Raw genomic sequence first — 15,926 nt, forward strand, 5'->3', positions numbered from 1 at the left:
TACAGACTAACATGGCTACCCCTCTGATGCATAGCAAAAGAAGTAACAACAGTATTTCTTTTATGTTATGTTGATAGGGGTTTCATAGGTATTTCTGGTGTCTCATTAAATTGTCCTTTTATTACATTAGTCGCTACTTACACTCTTCAAGTCTTAAAACACAAGTACACTTTCACAATTACACAATAAAACAAGATTCACAATATCACAGGTAGGCTTTCAGCAAAGGCACTGAGTTCCTGTGTTCCTGGGGGGTGCTTGACCCCCACTCCATCCCAGACCCTGCTCCCACTCCACTTCCCACAAGCCTGCACCCCTGCCATGCCTCTTCCCATCCCTGCCCCCTCTTCCCACCCCTGACCTGCCCCAGGTCCCATCCCCATACCACCCCTTCCCCCAACCCTGCCCTGCCTCTTCCCATCCTCTTTCCACCCACACTCCCTCCAGCACCTCCTGCACGCGGTTAAACTGATCTGCAGAACGAGGGAAGTGCGTGGAGGAAGGGGGAGGCACTGATCCGTGGTGCCATTGGCAGGCAGGAGGTGCTGGGAGCAAGTGGAAGGAGCTGATAGGGGGGCTGGTGGTGGGTGCTGAGCATCCACCATTTTTTCCCCATGGTTGCTCCAGCACTGGAGCACCCACGGAGTTGGCACCTATGGCTCTCACTTCAGTTTGTTCTTATATCTCACTGACAGACTGGTGATACCCCACCCCTTGTATACCTGTGAGGGCATGGCTGACAACATTCTAGGAGGTCAGAGAAAAATATAATCCTCAAAGTCTGGAAAGTTCCATGTGATTCTACAAAGGGACCACCACAACCATCTAGCCTGAATCCCTGCACACACAGGCTGTGGAATTTCTCCCACAAACTGGATTCAAGCATATCATAATTAGGAAGCTATCTAATCTCACTTCACAGATTTAAAGCGATGCTGAGTCCACTGTATTGCTTGCTGCCCGTGCTGAAGTATTCTATAAAGGTAAAGAGGGGAATTTACTATCTAGGCTGAAGCTGGTCAGTCTGGCACTTTTTCGTGAGAACATTTTTGTGCATGCAGGTTTCAGCTCCAAAGAGGAAACAGCCATTTGCAAATGTAATTCAAACCCACTGAACAATGTTTTATTTCCAATATCAAAATCTAGATCCTGCTGATGTACAATGTCCTACTGCTGTTTACAGTATAGAAACCCTGTTACTTAACATAGTACCAGTTACCCAGTGATGGGCAAAGTATTAATCCTAGGTATATTAGATAGAAATAATCACAGCTATAGGATTTTCTATAAAATCCTTGTCCTTAGGGATTTTCTGTGCTGCTCATGCTGGGTACTTGCATGTCTGAATCCAACTGCAGTGACTATCACAGACTGCAGTTATATGCTGGTAAGAGGAAGGATGTTTTGCAATAAAAAAAGTGAACAGAGAAGACAATGAAAAGGAAGAGAGTTTGGAACAGCAAATTTATCAGTAGGTGTTTTTCATTATGTATATAGCATAGTGAAGGGTTGTTGTGCTTTGGCCAACCTCTGGATAGGATCTATCAGAGAATGGATCTTTCATCTGACCATATAAAATCACCCATTGTTGTTTTGCAGTGTTGTTATAGCCCTGTTAGTCCCAGGATATGAGAGAGACAAGATGGGTGAGAAGATATCTTTTATTGGACCAACTTCTGTTGATGGAAGAGACAGAGACAAGCTTTCAAGCTACGCAGAGAGGTTTTATTCAGGTCTGTAAATCAGAGTGTCACATCTAAATGCAAGGTGGAACAGATAGTTAAACAGAGGAGTTAATGCATGCCATTCAAAGTGAAATGGCCCATTGACACTTCCATGGTCATAGAACAAAGGAGGTTTTTGGGGTTACACATTGTTGTAAACAGACATAAAACTACTGTCTCTATCAAATCTATACCTCCCACAGCACACCTTTCAAGATCCTTGGGTCTTACCTCACCCAGTGCATCTCATGCCCCAACAACAGCTATGTGGGTGAAACTAGACAATCATTATACTCTTGAATGAACTCACAGAAAAATAAAACAAAAACACCCTATCACCTGTGGGCAAACATTTTTCACAAAACAAGCACTTGGCTACAGTTCAGAATGTGGCACGCAGCTTCTTCCATTGCTTATAGAATAACATTCCAAAGGTATTACTAGTAGATTTATAATAGCCAAACAATAACTGAAAAGGAGGCCCCAGTGATTATAACTTTGCCTTCAAAGAGGAGCCTTCCAGAGCAGCAATGCATTCTCCCACCAGTCGAGCAGCCTCTTTAGCAGTGCCCCTGTGCACTGAAAAGCCACCCGAACCATGTCCATAGTTGTGGACCACGGGCAGTTTTTTCCCATCATGGACCAGTATCTCTTTCTGCAGTCTCACAGTGAACCTGGATGGCCTCAGACCCACCCTCACCTTTATGTCCTGGGCTCTTTGAAGTGAGGGTTCAAGAGCACAACATCTGTCAAATATATCTTTGCTACTTCTAGGATCTGGGGACAAGCTCCAGTTGTCCTTTTGCCTTGTCCCACCTAATGTTACATTGTGTATTCCTGGATAGATGTAGGTTAAACCATCCCCATCCCGGATGAAGTGATTCACCCAAGGAGCATCGACCTTGAGTACTTGGCCTCTGATGGGGTGTATCTCCAAGTCACCCATGAGTTCTCTGGATCCAATGCCTGAACAGTTGATAACTATGTCATATTTGCTATGTAGTTCCCACAGATCTTCAATTCGTCTAGCATACACCTGGCTGCCATTCTCTTTCAACCTAAAAAGAAACACTGGAGGTAAAGCATGACAATTAACTATTAATAAATTGCCTTGATTTTTTTTACGCAAGTCAAGTAAGTAAGAGACTCTTTAAGAAGCAGAAGAATAAAAAATTGAAGAAAAATCAGAGATAGATAGAACAGGGCTTCTGTTTATGACTTGTCTGATTTGGCTGTTGGAATTAAGACATTGCAAACAAAAGGCTCTTTGTTTATAAGATTGGACAAGGCAAAATATATCAGGTGCACAAATATTACAGAGATGCTGTGGCAAAAAAAGACGAGATAGCGATCTCATGAATTCATTCTTATGATGGCTCCAAAATTGAGCAGTTCATGCAGCCTAAGGATGGGCAAAATGTCACTTTTAGATCAAACAAGTATTTATTATATTATTAGTATTTTACTACATACATTTCTGAGGTACATTTCTGTTACTTGAAGCCAAAATTCATCCCTGATGTCACTCTGTCTTCAGGGTTGCTATAAAATATGACACTATTTATAAATGCATAAGGAAGAAAGGAATCAGGCCTCATTTAGAGCGTCAGATACAGCAGGTATTAACAGAGGCATGTGCAGCACATTTCATTAGGGTGTGTACCCAAGGAGCCCCACCCTAGCCTTGCCACCATCCACTCTCTCCCACTTCCTGCCCCGTGACTGCCTCCTTCTGAGACACCCACACTGTAACTGCCCCCTACCTGTCCTCTGACTGCCCCGACCCTTATCCACACCCCTGCCCCCACACAGACCTCTGGGACTCCTATGCCTATCCAACCGCTCCCCACCCCCTGACAGGACCCTAGAACTCCTGACCCATCCAACTCCCCCTGCTCCCTGCCTGCCCCAACCCCTCTCCACACCCCTGCCCCGACAGACCCCCACCCCCAAATCCCTGGCCCATCCAATCCCCCATCCCCTGACTGCCCTGACCTCTCTCCACACCCCTACCCCCTGACAGCCCCCCAAGCCTCCAACCCCCCCTGCTCCTTGTCCCCGACCGCCCCTCCAGAGACACACACCCCCAATAACCCCCAGGACCCCACCAACTTTCCAACCCCACTGTCCCCTGACTGCCCCGACCCCTAGCCACATCCCTGCCCCTGACAGGCCCCATGGGACTCCCATGCCCTATCCAACACCCCCATTCCCCATCCCTTGACTGCCCCCGAGACCCTCTGGCCCATATCCAACATACACACCCCCGGCCCAGCCTGGTCCCCTTATCATGCCTCTGCTCAGAACAGAGTCCCCACCAAATCCCACCCCCTGGACATCCCCTTGACCAATGACGTGATGGCACTTACGGGGCGGGCGCAGAGAGCACCAACCAAGCTGGAGTGCAATGGAGGAAGAGCGCTATGACTGATGTAAGTCAACAAAGGTCACGTGTATCACTGGGGAGGCGGCGATTGGCTGGGTGGGCCTGGGCGCGCGGGCGTAAGAGGGTTCTGTGTGGGGCAGTCTGGGTGCAGGCAGCTCAGTGGGGGGTCTGGATGTACAGGGAGATTCCAGGTGCAGGGGCAGTGGGAGGCTGCAGGGGGGACCAAGTGAAAGTGGTTGGAACTCAGCGGGGAGGGTGGGTCTGGGTGCAAGGGAGGTGGGGTTCATTTGGGTGGGGGTCTAGGTGTAGCTGGGCTCAGTGGGGAGGGTGTCTGCAGGGGCTCATCGGGGTGGTACAGATGCAGGGGAGGTGGGGCTTGTCAGAGTGAGGGTTTGATGGGTCTGCTTAACAGGGGAGCCCCAGCTGCTGCCAAGGGGATCTGCACACTGGGCCCCCACTTCCCCTATCTCCCTCTCTTCCTCATCCCATGCCCCGTCCCCACCACTCCATCTCCTCCCTATCCCATCCCCTTCCTTCCCAAACTGCCTCTTTCCCCCTGCCCTGCCCCGCCCCACACCTCACTGTTGTACAATATGATGGATGGCTCCCAGCACACAGAAGGGAGCTCAACCAGCACTAGGACCCAGAAGGTGGTCCAGGGAGCTGAGCAGCACCCCCTTTTTTCAGCGGGGCTGCACAGCACCTCTGCGTTCACAGAAATGGGGAGGAAGGGAGGGAAGTGGCATGTGACCTTGCACCCCATGTGGCCCCCACCCCTCACCTCTATTTGTGGGGGCAATGGCCCCAAACTATGCCATGAATATTCCCAATCACACACCCCCATTTCTCCTTCACTTTCTGCAAGGAAGCAAAGAACGCTGCAGGCGGGGGACCTGGGCTGTTTTCATTCCCCCTGGGGCCCAGGAGTGCCCCACACAGACCCCCACTGCCCAGCGCTACCCCCAGAAACCCACTCCCCCCAGCCACACTCACTGGCCTGCTGGGCGGGGGCTATTTGCCTTGCCTGGGCTGAACCAGCATCACAGCTGGGGTCAGTGGAGGATCAGAGTGAGAGCAGAGGGGCCTGCCTGGTCCGGGCTCCCTCAGAACCATCTTGCCTGAGGCCCCAGATGAGCGCCCCCTCCCCATGCTGGCCAAGAATGACCTGGCCCCTGCACTGGTCCCAGGTGGCTCAGCCCCGGGAGGTGGCAGGCTGAGCAAGACAAGCCGGAGCCGCGCTGGGGAGTGGGGCAGGCAGACCCCTGTGGGACGTGACTCCCGAGAGCCTCCAAGCCAGCGGAGGAGCAAGTGGGCGGAGGGGACAGGGTGGAGATACCTGGGCTGGCTGGACAACTGAGCGGAGCACAGGGGAGGGGCTGGAGAGGAGCTGACCTGCGGTGGCCCCTCGGCTGGCAAAGCAAGTGAAGTGCAGCACCTGGCCAGCTGATGGGCCCCTGTTGAGCATGGGCCCGGCCCCAGGGCGCCTGTGGTGCCATTGTAAACCTGCCGGTACTGCTCAGGACCTTGGGTGTGCCTGGGCACACCCCCTGCGCACGCCTATGGGTATTAACATCAATTCACTCTGGGTGTTTTAAAGTGGCGATCTAACGTAGGATGGGATGACTTGGCTTAATATCTGTTAGGCTGCACGTTAGGCATGCACGGCCTTCTCTCAACAAAAACTCATCCTCTTCCTGGGGTTTACGTTTATTGTTAACTTAAATCTCAACCTAAGCTTCATTTTGAGCATGGCTTAAATGTTGGGTTCTCCCTGCAGGACCAGCTCCTAATCTGTCTAATAGATAGAGATTAACTCTCTCTAGTGGGATCTCACCCATAGGATTTGAGATTCTGTCATATTTTTTGCAAAAACATGTTAATACAAAAACTACTAAACATTCTGCAGAATTCAGATAAGATAGGAGGAGAAAGTTCGTGAACTGTGACATTAAAGCTAGCCTAGAAAGAAGATGTGGTAAATGCTTTTGTGCTGCCAAGGCAAGGTACCATAAATATTGTTCTGATCACTTGGATTTGCAAAATAGTTACATATTTGCTATGCTCTCTTTCCTGGTACCCACAAAGGGGGTGGGGGTGGGGAGACTTTATCATCTTATTAGACTACATCCTTTGGGAAATGAGAAGAGTCTGAAACAGGAATAAGGAAGCAGTAGAAGCCTTTGTGGCAAAGCAGCCTGACAGATACTATGCAATTTAGTTGTTCCTCAGTACAATTTTCAGTATCAGTTAAGCAGTGAAACGACAAGGCCTGTGTTCCTGTGAGATAGTACAGAAGTCAGATAGCACTGGCAGCACAAGAGTACTCCCACTTATGCTTGCTGCTAAAACATGAAATGTTATTCCATGTGGTTCAATGGCATGGAACACAATCAAACAAGCTGATTATCTGGCAATTTGTTCCAAGATGTAGATACACATTTTACTACCTAACATCAAATCAGCTTGTATCCAGTCACTATGCCTGTGAAATGACAAACATTATTTGCTCTATTTAAGTGCATTTAAATGGATTATACATACACATTATAGGATCTGTTTTCTGACTCTGCTAAAATTCTTTGAAATTGATGTGCCTTGAGGAGAGCTGGTCTTCAGGAGGAAAAAAAATAAACTAAGACTTTTTTCTGCACAGGTATAAATTTTAAAGCCTTCATTTGTGCCAAGCGTTTTGCACATGCAAATATTTCTGTAAGGTTTTCTACAAGATGATAATACAGAAAGATAGTACCTGGATTTTTTTACTCCTTTCTGCTCCTGATTCCAGAATGGTTTGTGAGGTGAGTTGGGCAGAAGAGAGGTTTTTGACCAAATCCGAGATGAATTGGCCCAGCCAATTTTGAAACGCAGAGATTGGAACAGGAGGCATTTCCCCAGATTTTCAAATTCTCCTGACAGTTTTTGTCATTTCATAGCTCAAAACCAGTGAGACTAGAGGCTTCAAAACATCACCTTTGGTTTGTGGCAAACGGCTTGCAGAGCACTAGCTTCTTTTACCATTTTCAAGAGCTGGTGGGATGTATTTTGGAAGTTACACACTGGCAAATGAGGAACATCTGAATGTTCATTTGACTAGTGGCAGAGAAAAGACAGAAGATAACACTCTTTCCACTCCACTAGTATCTCTGGAGGATGTTAAACAGAAGCTACTGTTGGATGCAAGCCATCAGGATCTGCTGATTTAAAAATCTCTAACCTACTAAAGTTAGAGATTTTTAAATCAGCAGATCCTGATGGCTTGCATCCAAGAGTTTTAAAAGAACTGGCTGAGGAGATGGTTGGGCCATTAATGCTGATTTTCAATAAGTCTTGGAACACTGGGGAAGTTCCAAAAGACTGGAAAAAAGCTAACATTGTGCAGTTTTTAAAAAGTGCAAGTGGGATGATCTGGGTACCTATAGGCTGTACGCCTGACAGTGATCCTGGACAAGATAATGGAGTGGCTGATACCAGACCCAATTATAATGAACTAAAAGAGGTTAATGTTGATTTGCATTAATTACATGGGTTCATAGAAAACATCCTGTAAGATTAACCTGATATCTTTTTTTGATGAGATTACAAGTTTGGCTGATGGAGGTACTAGTATTTATGTAATATACGTAGACTTCTGTAAGGTGTTTGTCCTGGTGTCACATGACATTTTTATTAAAAAACTAGAATGATATAAAATTAACATGGCACACATTAAATGGATTAAAAGCTAGCTAACTGATAGGACTATTTAGAAAAGCTGGACATGCACAAGTCCATGGGTCCAGAGCTAATGCATCCGAGGGTGCTGAGGGAGTTGGCTGATGTGATTGCAGAGCCATTATTCATTATCTCTGAAAATTTGTGGCGATCGGGGGAGGTCCCAGATGATTGGAAAAAGGAAAATATAGTGCCCATATTTAAAAAAGGGAAGAAAGAGAACCCAGGGAACTACAGACCGGTCAGCCTCAGCAAAATCATGGAGCAGGCCCTCAAGGAATCCATTTTGAAGCACTTGGAGGAGAGGACGGTGATCAGGAATAGTCAATATGGATTTACCAAGGGCAAGTCATGCCTGACCAACCTGAAAGCTGGCTAAACTGTTGGGCTTAACATGTAGTGATCAATGGCTCGATGTCTAGTTGGCAGCCAGTATCAAGTGGAGTGCTCCAGGGGTGGGTCCTGGGGCCGATTTTGTTCAACATCTTTATTAATGACCTGGATGATGGGATGAATTGCACCCTCAGCAAGTTTGCAGATGACACTAAGCTAGGGAGAAAGGTAGATACTCTGGAGGGTAGGGATAGGGTCCAGAGTGACCTAGACAAATTGGAAGATTGAGCCAAAAGACATCTGATGAGGTTCAACAAGGACAAGTGCAGAGTCCTGCACTTAGGACGGAAGAATCCCATGCACCGCTACAGGTTGGGGACCGACTGGCTAAGCAGCAGTTCTGCAGAAAAGGACTTGGGGATTACAGTGGATGAGAAGCTGGATATGAGTCAGCAGTGTGCCCCTGTTGCCAAGAAGGCCAACGGCATATTGGGCTGTATTAGTAGGAGCAGTGCCAGCAGATCAAGGGAAGTGATTATTCCCCTCTATTCGGCACTGGTGAGACCACACCTGGAGTATTGTGTCCAGTTTTGCTCCCCCCACTACAGAAAGGATGTGGACAAATTGGAGAGAGTCCAGCGGAGGGCAATGGAAATTATTAGGGGGCTGGGGCACATGATTTACAAGGAGAGGCTGAGGGAACTGGGGTTATTTAGTCTGCAGAAGAGAAGACTGAGGGGGGATTTGATAGCAGCCTTCAACTACCTGAAGGGGAGTTCCAAAGAGGATGGAGCTCGGCTGTTCTCCGTGGTGGCAGATGACAGAACAAGAAGCAATGGTTTCAAGTTGAAGTGGGGGAGGTCTAGGTTGGATATTAAGAAACACCATTTTACTAGGAGGGTGGTGAAGCACTGAAATGGGTTACCTAGGGAGGTGGTGGAATCTCCATCTTTAGAGGTTTTTAAAGCCCGGCTTGACAAAGCCCTGGCTGGGATGATTTAGTTGGGGATTGGTCCTGCTTTGAGCAGGGGGTTGGACTAGATGACCTCCTGAGGTCTCTTCCAACCCTGATATTCTATGATTCTATGATAGGTGTCAAAATGTAATTGTAACTGGGGAATTGTCATTGAACGGGTCTGTTCACAGTGGGGTCCTGCAGGAATCCATTCTTGGCCCTACACTATTTAACATTTTATCAATACTGGAAGAAAACATAAAATAATCACTAATAAAGTTTGCAGATGACATAAAAATTGGGGGAGTGGTAAATAATGAAGAGAACAGGTCATTTATTCAAAGCAATTGAGATTGTTTGGTAAACTGAGCGCAAACAATATGCATTTTAAGATGGCTAAATGTATACATGCAGGAACAAAGAAAGTATGTTATACTTTCAGGATGGGTGACTGTATCCTGGGAAGCGGTGACTCTGAAAAAGCCTTACGGGTCACTGTGGATAATCAGCTGAATGAGTGTCATAGGTTTATTCCCCACTTTGAACTTTAGCGTTCACAAGATGGGGACCGGCATGAACTCCTCTAAACTAAAATCCTAGTTAGATCTGGTTCTCGCTGCCACCAGTCAAGTTTTAAGTGTCTGACACACTCCCTGTTCCCCCAAAACTTTCCCTGGGGAACACAGATCCCAACTTCCTTGGATCTTAACACAAAGGGAAATAATCCATTTCCCCCCACCTTCTTCCCCCTCCCCTTGTCCTTGGGAGAGATACATTGATTCAAACTCCTTGAATCAAACAAAGAGGGATTCACTTTTCCCCCCTCCCCTTCCCCTGAAAATCCAAACAAGGGAAGAAATCAATCAAGTTCTAAAAAAGAAAAGATTTTATTAAAGAAAGAAAGAAAGTACACTCTCTCTGTAATACCAGGATGGAAAATATCACAGGGTCTGACTTATAAACCTGGAGAGACTTCCCCCCTCCCTCCTCCTCAGAATAATCAGTAATAGCAAACAGAAATAAAGAATTTTTCCAGCAAACACACAATTGCAAATACAGAAAGCAACTCAAAAGACTAATCCGCCTTTTTAACTAATACTCACTATATTGAATAGAAGAGGCTATTTCAGGAAACTTGGAGAACTTGAAGGATATGACTGGCCTCTCTTAAATCCAAAAAGAGACTAACTCCAAACAAAGAAACACAGACAAAGACTTCCCTCCACAGAGATTTGAAATTATCCTGTCCCTTGATTGGTCCTCTGGTCAGGTGTTCATCAGGTTACTGAGCTTGTTAACCCTTTACAGGTAAAAGAGACCTTAACCCTTAACTATCTATCTGTTTATGACAATGAGCTCCCAATGTGATGCTGAAGCCAAAAGAGCTAATGCGGTCCTAAGATGCATAAACAGGAAAATCTTGAGCAGGAGTAGAGAGGTTATTTTGCCTCTATATTAGGCTCTGATGCAACCACTGCTGGAATACTTTGTCCAGTTTTGGTGCCCACAATTCAAGGAGGGTGTTGGTAAATTGGACAGGGTTCAGAGAAGAGCGACGCAAATGATTATAGGATTAGAAAACATGCCTTAAAGTGATAAACTAAATAGATTGAGTTCCTTGAGTCTAACAAAAGGAAAAACTAACGGGTGACTTGATTCCAGTTTGTAAGTACCTATATGAGGAACAAATATTGAATAATGGGCTCTTGAATCTAGGAGAGAAAGGTTTAACGTGATCCAATGGCTAGAAGTTGAACCTAGAAAAATTCAGACTGGAAATAGGGGAAAAAATTAACAGTGACAGTAATTAACCAGTAGAACAATTTACCAAGGCTTGTAGTGGATTCTTCATTGTTGACAATTTTTAAATCAAGAGCAGATGTATTTCTAAAAGATCTTCTGCAGGAATTATCTAGGGACAGTTCTATGGCCTGTAAAAGCAGCAAAGAATCCTGTGGCACCTTATAGACTAACAGACGTTTTAGAGCATGAGCTTTCGTGGGTGAATACCCACTTCGTCGGATGCAAGGCACCACAGGATTCTTTGCTGCTTTTACAGATCCAGACTAACACGGCTACCCCTATGATACTTGATTCTATGGCCTGTGCTACACAGGAGATCAGAGGAGATGATCACAACTGTCCCTTTTGGCCTTACAATCTATGAAAGGACAGGACCAGGAATATGGCTGCTCTCAAGAAATCAGCTTTCCACATCCAAATCCTGCAGGATTCCCCATGTAAATGTATGTGGATCATGTCATCCATAAGATAGTTCCTCCAATGCACAGTGAATGCCTCCCTTGAAGAGATTGATTGAGCCATTAACACACAGTCCTGCATTGAGGATGGTGCTGAATTGCCCCAGCAAGAGCACCAGAATGTATCATCTACCTGTGTGCATTATCTGCAGGGGGACTGCAGCTGCAGTACCTGAGCCAGCCTGGTATAAGGTATATAGGCTCCCTAGTGCACTTAGCCAGCTCTATTTCACTGATGTAGGAGAAGGACCATGGTTCCTTGCCCACTTAGGGAGGCTAATGCTTCTGTGGATATTCACCTGGCTGGAGGTGTCCTTGCACTCAGGACTGAAATTACCCTGTCATTGCATGCAGATACATGCTTTGTGCACTTTCTGCTCCCCTGTGCACCAACCCAGTAGGGAGCCTCTAAGGCAGTATTTCCCAAACTTGGGACGCCACTTGTTTAGGGAAAGCCCCTGGCGGGCTGGGCCGGTTTGTTTACCTGCCCCGTCCACAGGTTTGGCTGATCGTGGCTCCCACTGGCTGCGGTTCACTGCTCCAGGCCAATGGAGGCTGCAGGAAGTGGCGTGGGCTGAGGGACGTACTGGCCGCCGCTTCCAGCAGCTCCCATTGGCCTGGAGCAGCAAACCGGGGCCAGTGGGAGCTGCGATCGGCCAAACCTGCGGACGCGGCAGGTAAACAAATCGGCCCAGCCCACCAGGGGCTTTCCCTACACAAGCAGCGTCCCAAGTTTGGGAAACACTGCTCTAAGGGATAGTTTTGGAAGATTCTGAAAATGTGGGGCCTTATTCTCATTTACAGTAAAGCCATTTCATACCACTCTGTCCACGTAATGGGGCGTTAAAATGGTAAATATAACATTTTCCCACTTTAAGATATCTGTACACTACCAGAGTTGTGAAAAACGGCCTTAAGTTTAATGAAACTCATTCCCATGGCCTTTAAATTCTTGCAAAAGAGGATATATGCGTAATCCAGGGGTAACTCACAGAAGATCAGTCTCCATTTCTCCCAGAAAGGAAAGAAAAATTTTAAAATCCATTATATCAGCTACACCCATCAAAACAAACCTTTTCTCCAACCATAGCAGATAGGATGGGCCGTCACATTTCAGTGTAGTAAAAGCCTGACCAAATCTGTGCTGTGGAAATTTCTTCAGCTCCTCTTCAGTCATTGAGCGAAATCCCAGGACAACATCAGACCAGAATGGTAACACTTCATCAGGAATGGTTTTAAAGATCTGCCAGCTAAAGGACATGGAAGAGAAGAGGCTAGACTTAGACACGCTTACGTTCATGTGACAATTCATTTTGATCTTTGCTAATATTTTTAAGCTATCATCTTCCATTGGTCAGCAGGATCTCTAGAGTTCAGACAGATAGAAGGTAACAAAGTAAAAGACCTCACAGGTGATAATTATTTAATTGACCGTAAGGTTTAGGGACTTGGACCTAGGGGTGAGGGTAGAGTGAGGCTTGGGGTAATTAAGCCAAGTTAAAAATCACTAAAGGGGAGGGGGGCTGCACCAGGGAGAATAACAGGATAACACAGGATTAAATACATTAAATGCAGTGAGCGGAGGGATGGGGAAAATAGCAGTCCAATGTGTCCCGTGTCCTCTTATTTTCATGGTTCTCATTTAAAACTAAAACTGCTGGAGAATGACAACATGGGCCATTAAAACCACATCCTTTCTGTGCTCCATTTACTCTCCAGTCTTGAATCTTATTGCAGAGATTCTAAATTAATCCCCAGGAGAGGGACTGGAGAGCCCAGGGGCAGCTGGGCTCTAGCTGGAATCCCCCTGCAGTGACAGCCCGAGCTGTGAGTTCTTCTCAATTTCACAGACACTGCATTGCTCCAACTACACCAACATAAGCCCAACACCTCTCGTGGACGTGGAGTTATGTCGGTGTAGTAGGGCACTTAAATCGGCAGGAGCAAGGCTGTACTGTAGACACTGATATAATTCGGTCGACGTAAGCTGCCTTACGTCGATCTAACACTGTCCTGTCGTGTAGACCAGGCCTGACTCAGGCTCTCTTTCTGAAGGCTACAAGCTTCTTGTCTGCATCTTCATGCAGTGCCTGATCATACTTTCTTCCAAGTGACAGCAAACTGAGTAGACAAATCTTTGTGGGTATGGTGGGAAGCCAACATACTGTGTTTTATATTTAGTTACCATACCTGAAGGATCCTACAACAGGCCCTCTCCCATTACTAAAGGAGGAGGAATGTAGGGAAAATATGGGCTGCAACTTATATTTAAGAGACATAAGCCCAGAGTGTTTTGTTTGTGTGAGCCTTTGAATGATTTTTGCTTGAAAACTCGCTTCATGTAATCAAATGCTTCTTAACACTGTAGCTCCTTTTGAATATGGGTCGCAAGAGAGACTCCAGAGAAAGACTGTCCCTTAAGTACCAGATGGAGTGTCAACCTGCCTATTACAGTATATAGCATAAAAATACTAAAAACCTATTTTGAGTTCCTTTCTTACCCAGACACCAGATTAATGCCAGCATCTGAAGCCTCCGATGAATTATTGATTTCAAAAAGATAGTCGAAGGTCTCCCTAAACCACTGCTTTTGCTGATGAATTGGTATGCCTGTACATTTGAAATAAAGCAAAAAACTGAAATAGAGGGTGAAGACTCCCAAACCCACATCAGCTGAAAAAGGCAGGCATCAGAGAAACCATGAATAGTAAATTTTCAACACTGTTAAAACTTTGTACATTACCAGGTAAAAGTATACACTGTACTGAACACACAAAATGCATGGGAATTAAACCTGTATGTTGGTATTTGTAAAAGTCCAGTGCTATAAAGGTAATGCATGCCTCCTATAAGGTGCTAATTACCCTCAACAACCAAAGACTGCATTGGTCTTCAAAGGGAGATTAGAGCGCTCAGCAGCTTGCAGTATTGGGCCCTGGCTCCCCTGGACACTCACAGGATTCAGAGATTCACTGCTTCTAAAGAATCAGTGCACCTCAGCTTACCAGTTCCACCTCAGCTCACCATTCCATTTAACACACAGCACTTAACACACAGCACAGACTTGGGTACAGTGAAATCAAGTATACGTTTATTTAACAAAGCACAAAGATTCAAGTAGCAGCAAGTGGAAGTATTGGAAACAAATGGTTATATATCAAACAACATCATAACATGCATTCTAGAGCCTAGACTTAATTAACAAGATACTCTCATGTCTTGTAGAATATTGCTCATCCAAAATCCCTGTAGCATTTTACAGCCAGGTTTGGCCTTGACCCTCCTCTCATGAGACAGACTACCTGTCTGCTTGCCTCCTAGGCAAAGGATTTTGTGTGTTTCCTTGTACTCGCAGATATACCCTAACAACCCTTTGTTTTTAGTCTTAAAGCAGACACTCCGGCTGTTTATTTCATCCTGTGAATTTTCTCACTTTTAGATTTCACAATTTCTTCTTTTGTGCATGGCTCAGTATGCAAACAGGGCTACATGGTGAGGCATACAATACAGGCTACTCAAATAACCAGAGAGAGAGAGGTGTCTGCTGCCTCCTTCCTGAAAGGAACATTTCCAGGGTATGAAACTTCCTGGTGACCTGCCTTAACTCCAAGACCTTGAGAATATAACTTTTAGACTAGATACACAACTTCTTAAATTTTATCCATACATACATTTTACAATGACTATGACAACCAGTGGGCTACAGGTTCTTGGTATAGACCTCACATGTCACTCTTCGGTGAACTATTATGCATGTATCCAACCAGGGGATTCCTGTATAATCGTATGCAACCACTGTGCTCTCTGCTGATTGGCACGAAGAGATCCCTGTCTCTCTCTCTCTCTCTCTCTCTCTCTCTCACACACACACACAAAAATATGTAGAGTCTTAAAGAGCTGAAAATATCTCCAAACATTTTAGGACTGAAAATGGAACAAGAACAGGTGACTAAGTATCAAAACACTGGGGGATTCCTCAGCATAATTTATGATTGTTCAGAAAATAAAGACTGCAGACATATATTCTAAACTAATCAGATTCAATTACTATCATTAAGTGGAATAATATATCTTCAGTATCATCTGAAGAACAAAGTTTAAACCTGGAAAAAAGTCCTGCTGCAAAAACTTTAATCCACATCATTCAGAAGTTTGAGCTATGAGCTAAGCAGAGGTTTCACTCACCTTGATAAGTGTGTGGAATAAGCATTCCGGCTGCTACATCGCTCGTTGTGTTGGGAGTAAATTTGTCCGAAATTACAGTCACAGAGCACTTGGAGATAGATTCTGAAATGTACACTGCTGTTGAGAGGCCAATCAAGCCAGCACCAACAACTGCGATCTTTTGTTTAGCCATATGCTAGGAGGAGGAGGAGGGGAGAAAAGAATTCCAACAGGTTATTTAAGGTGCCACATCCAATGCAATTTTTAAAAAATCCTCTCTTATTAGTTCTGTGATCTATTGTAAACAAGAGACAGAAAATACAATAGGGCTGGATCCCACAAACCTTTACATTTGTGAGTACAGTAACTCCTCACTTACCGTCCTCCCGCTT

At 45.5% G+C, this 15,926-nt stretch overlaps 1 protein-coding gene across 6 annotated transcripts in view; it reads right to left on the reverse strand.

Annotated features, from left to right (window-relative positions):
* Window positions 1-1,703: 1,703 nt before the first annotated feature.
* DDO (D-aspartate oxidase) overlaps window positions 1,704-15,926 on the reverse strand; it is a 33,815-nt gene continuing 19,592 nt past the window's right edge. For 4 of the 6 annotated variants that reach the window (XM_045011320.1, XM_045011321.1, XM_045011319.1 and 1 more), the window contains 4 exons: window positions 15,556-15,730; window positions 13,872-13,980; window positions 12,444-12,620; window positions 1,704-2,782 (listed from right to left, as the gene is read on the reverse strand). In XM_045011320.1, the coding sequence (XP_044867255.1) occupies window positions 2,215-2,782; window positions 12,444-12,620; window positions 13,872-13,980; window positions 15,556-15,730 (1,029 nt within the window). In that variant the 3' untranslated portion in view covers window positions 1,704-2,214. Of the gene's footprint in view, window positions 2,783-12,443; window positions 12,621-13,871; window positions 13,981-15,555; window positions 15,731-15,926 lie in introns of those variants that run through there. The other 2 variants (XM_045011323.1, XM_045011325.1) reach the window with 2 other exon arrangements.

This window comes from Mauremys mutica, chromosome 3 (genome assembly GCF_020497125.1).
Source record: "Mauremys mutica isolate MM-2020 ecotype Southern chromosome 3, ASM2049712v1, whole genome shotgun sequence".
NCBI lineage: Eukaryota > Metazoa > Chordata > Testudines > Geoemydidae > Mauremys > Mauremys mutica.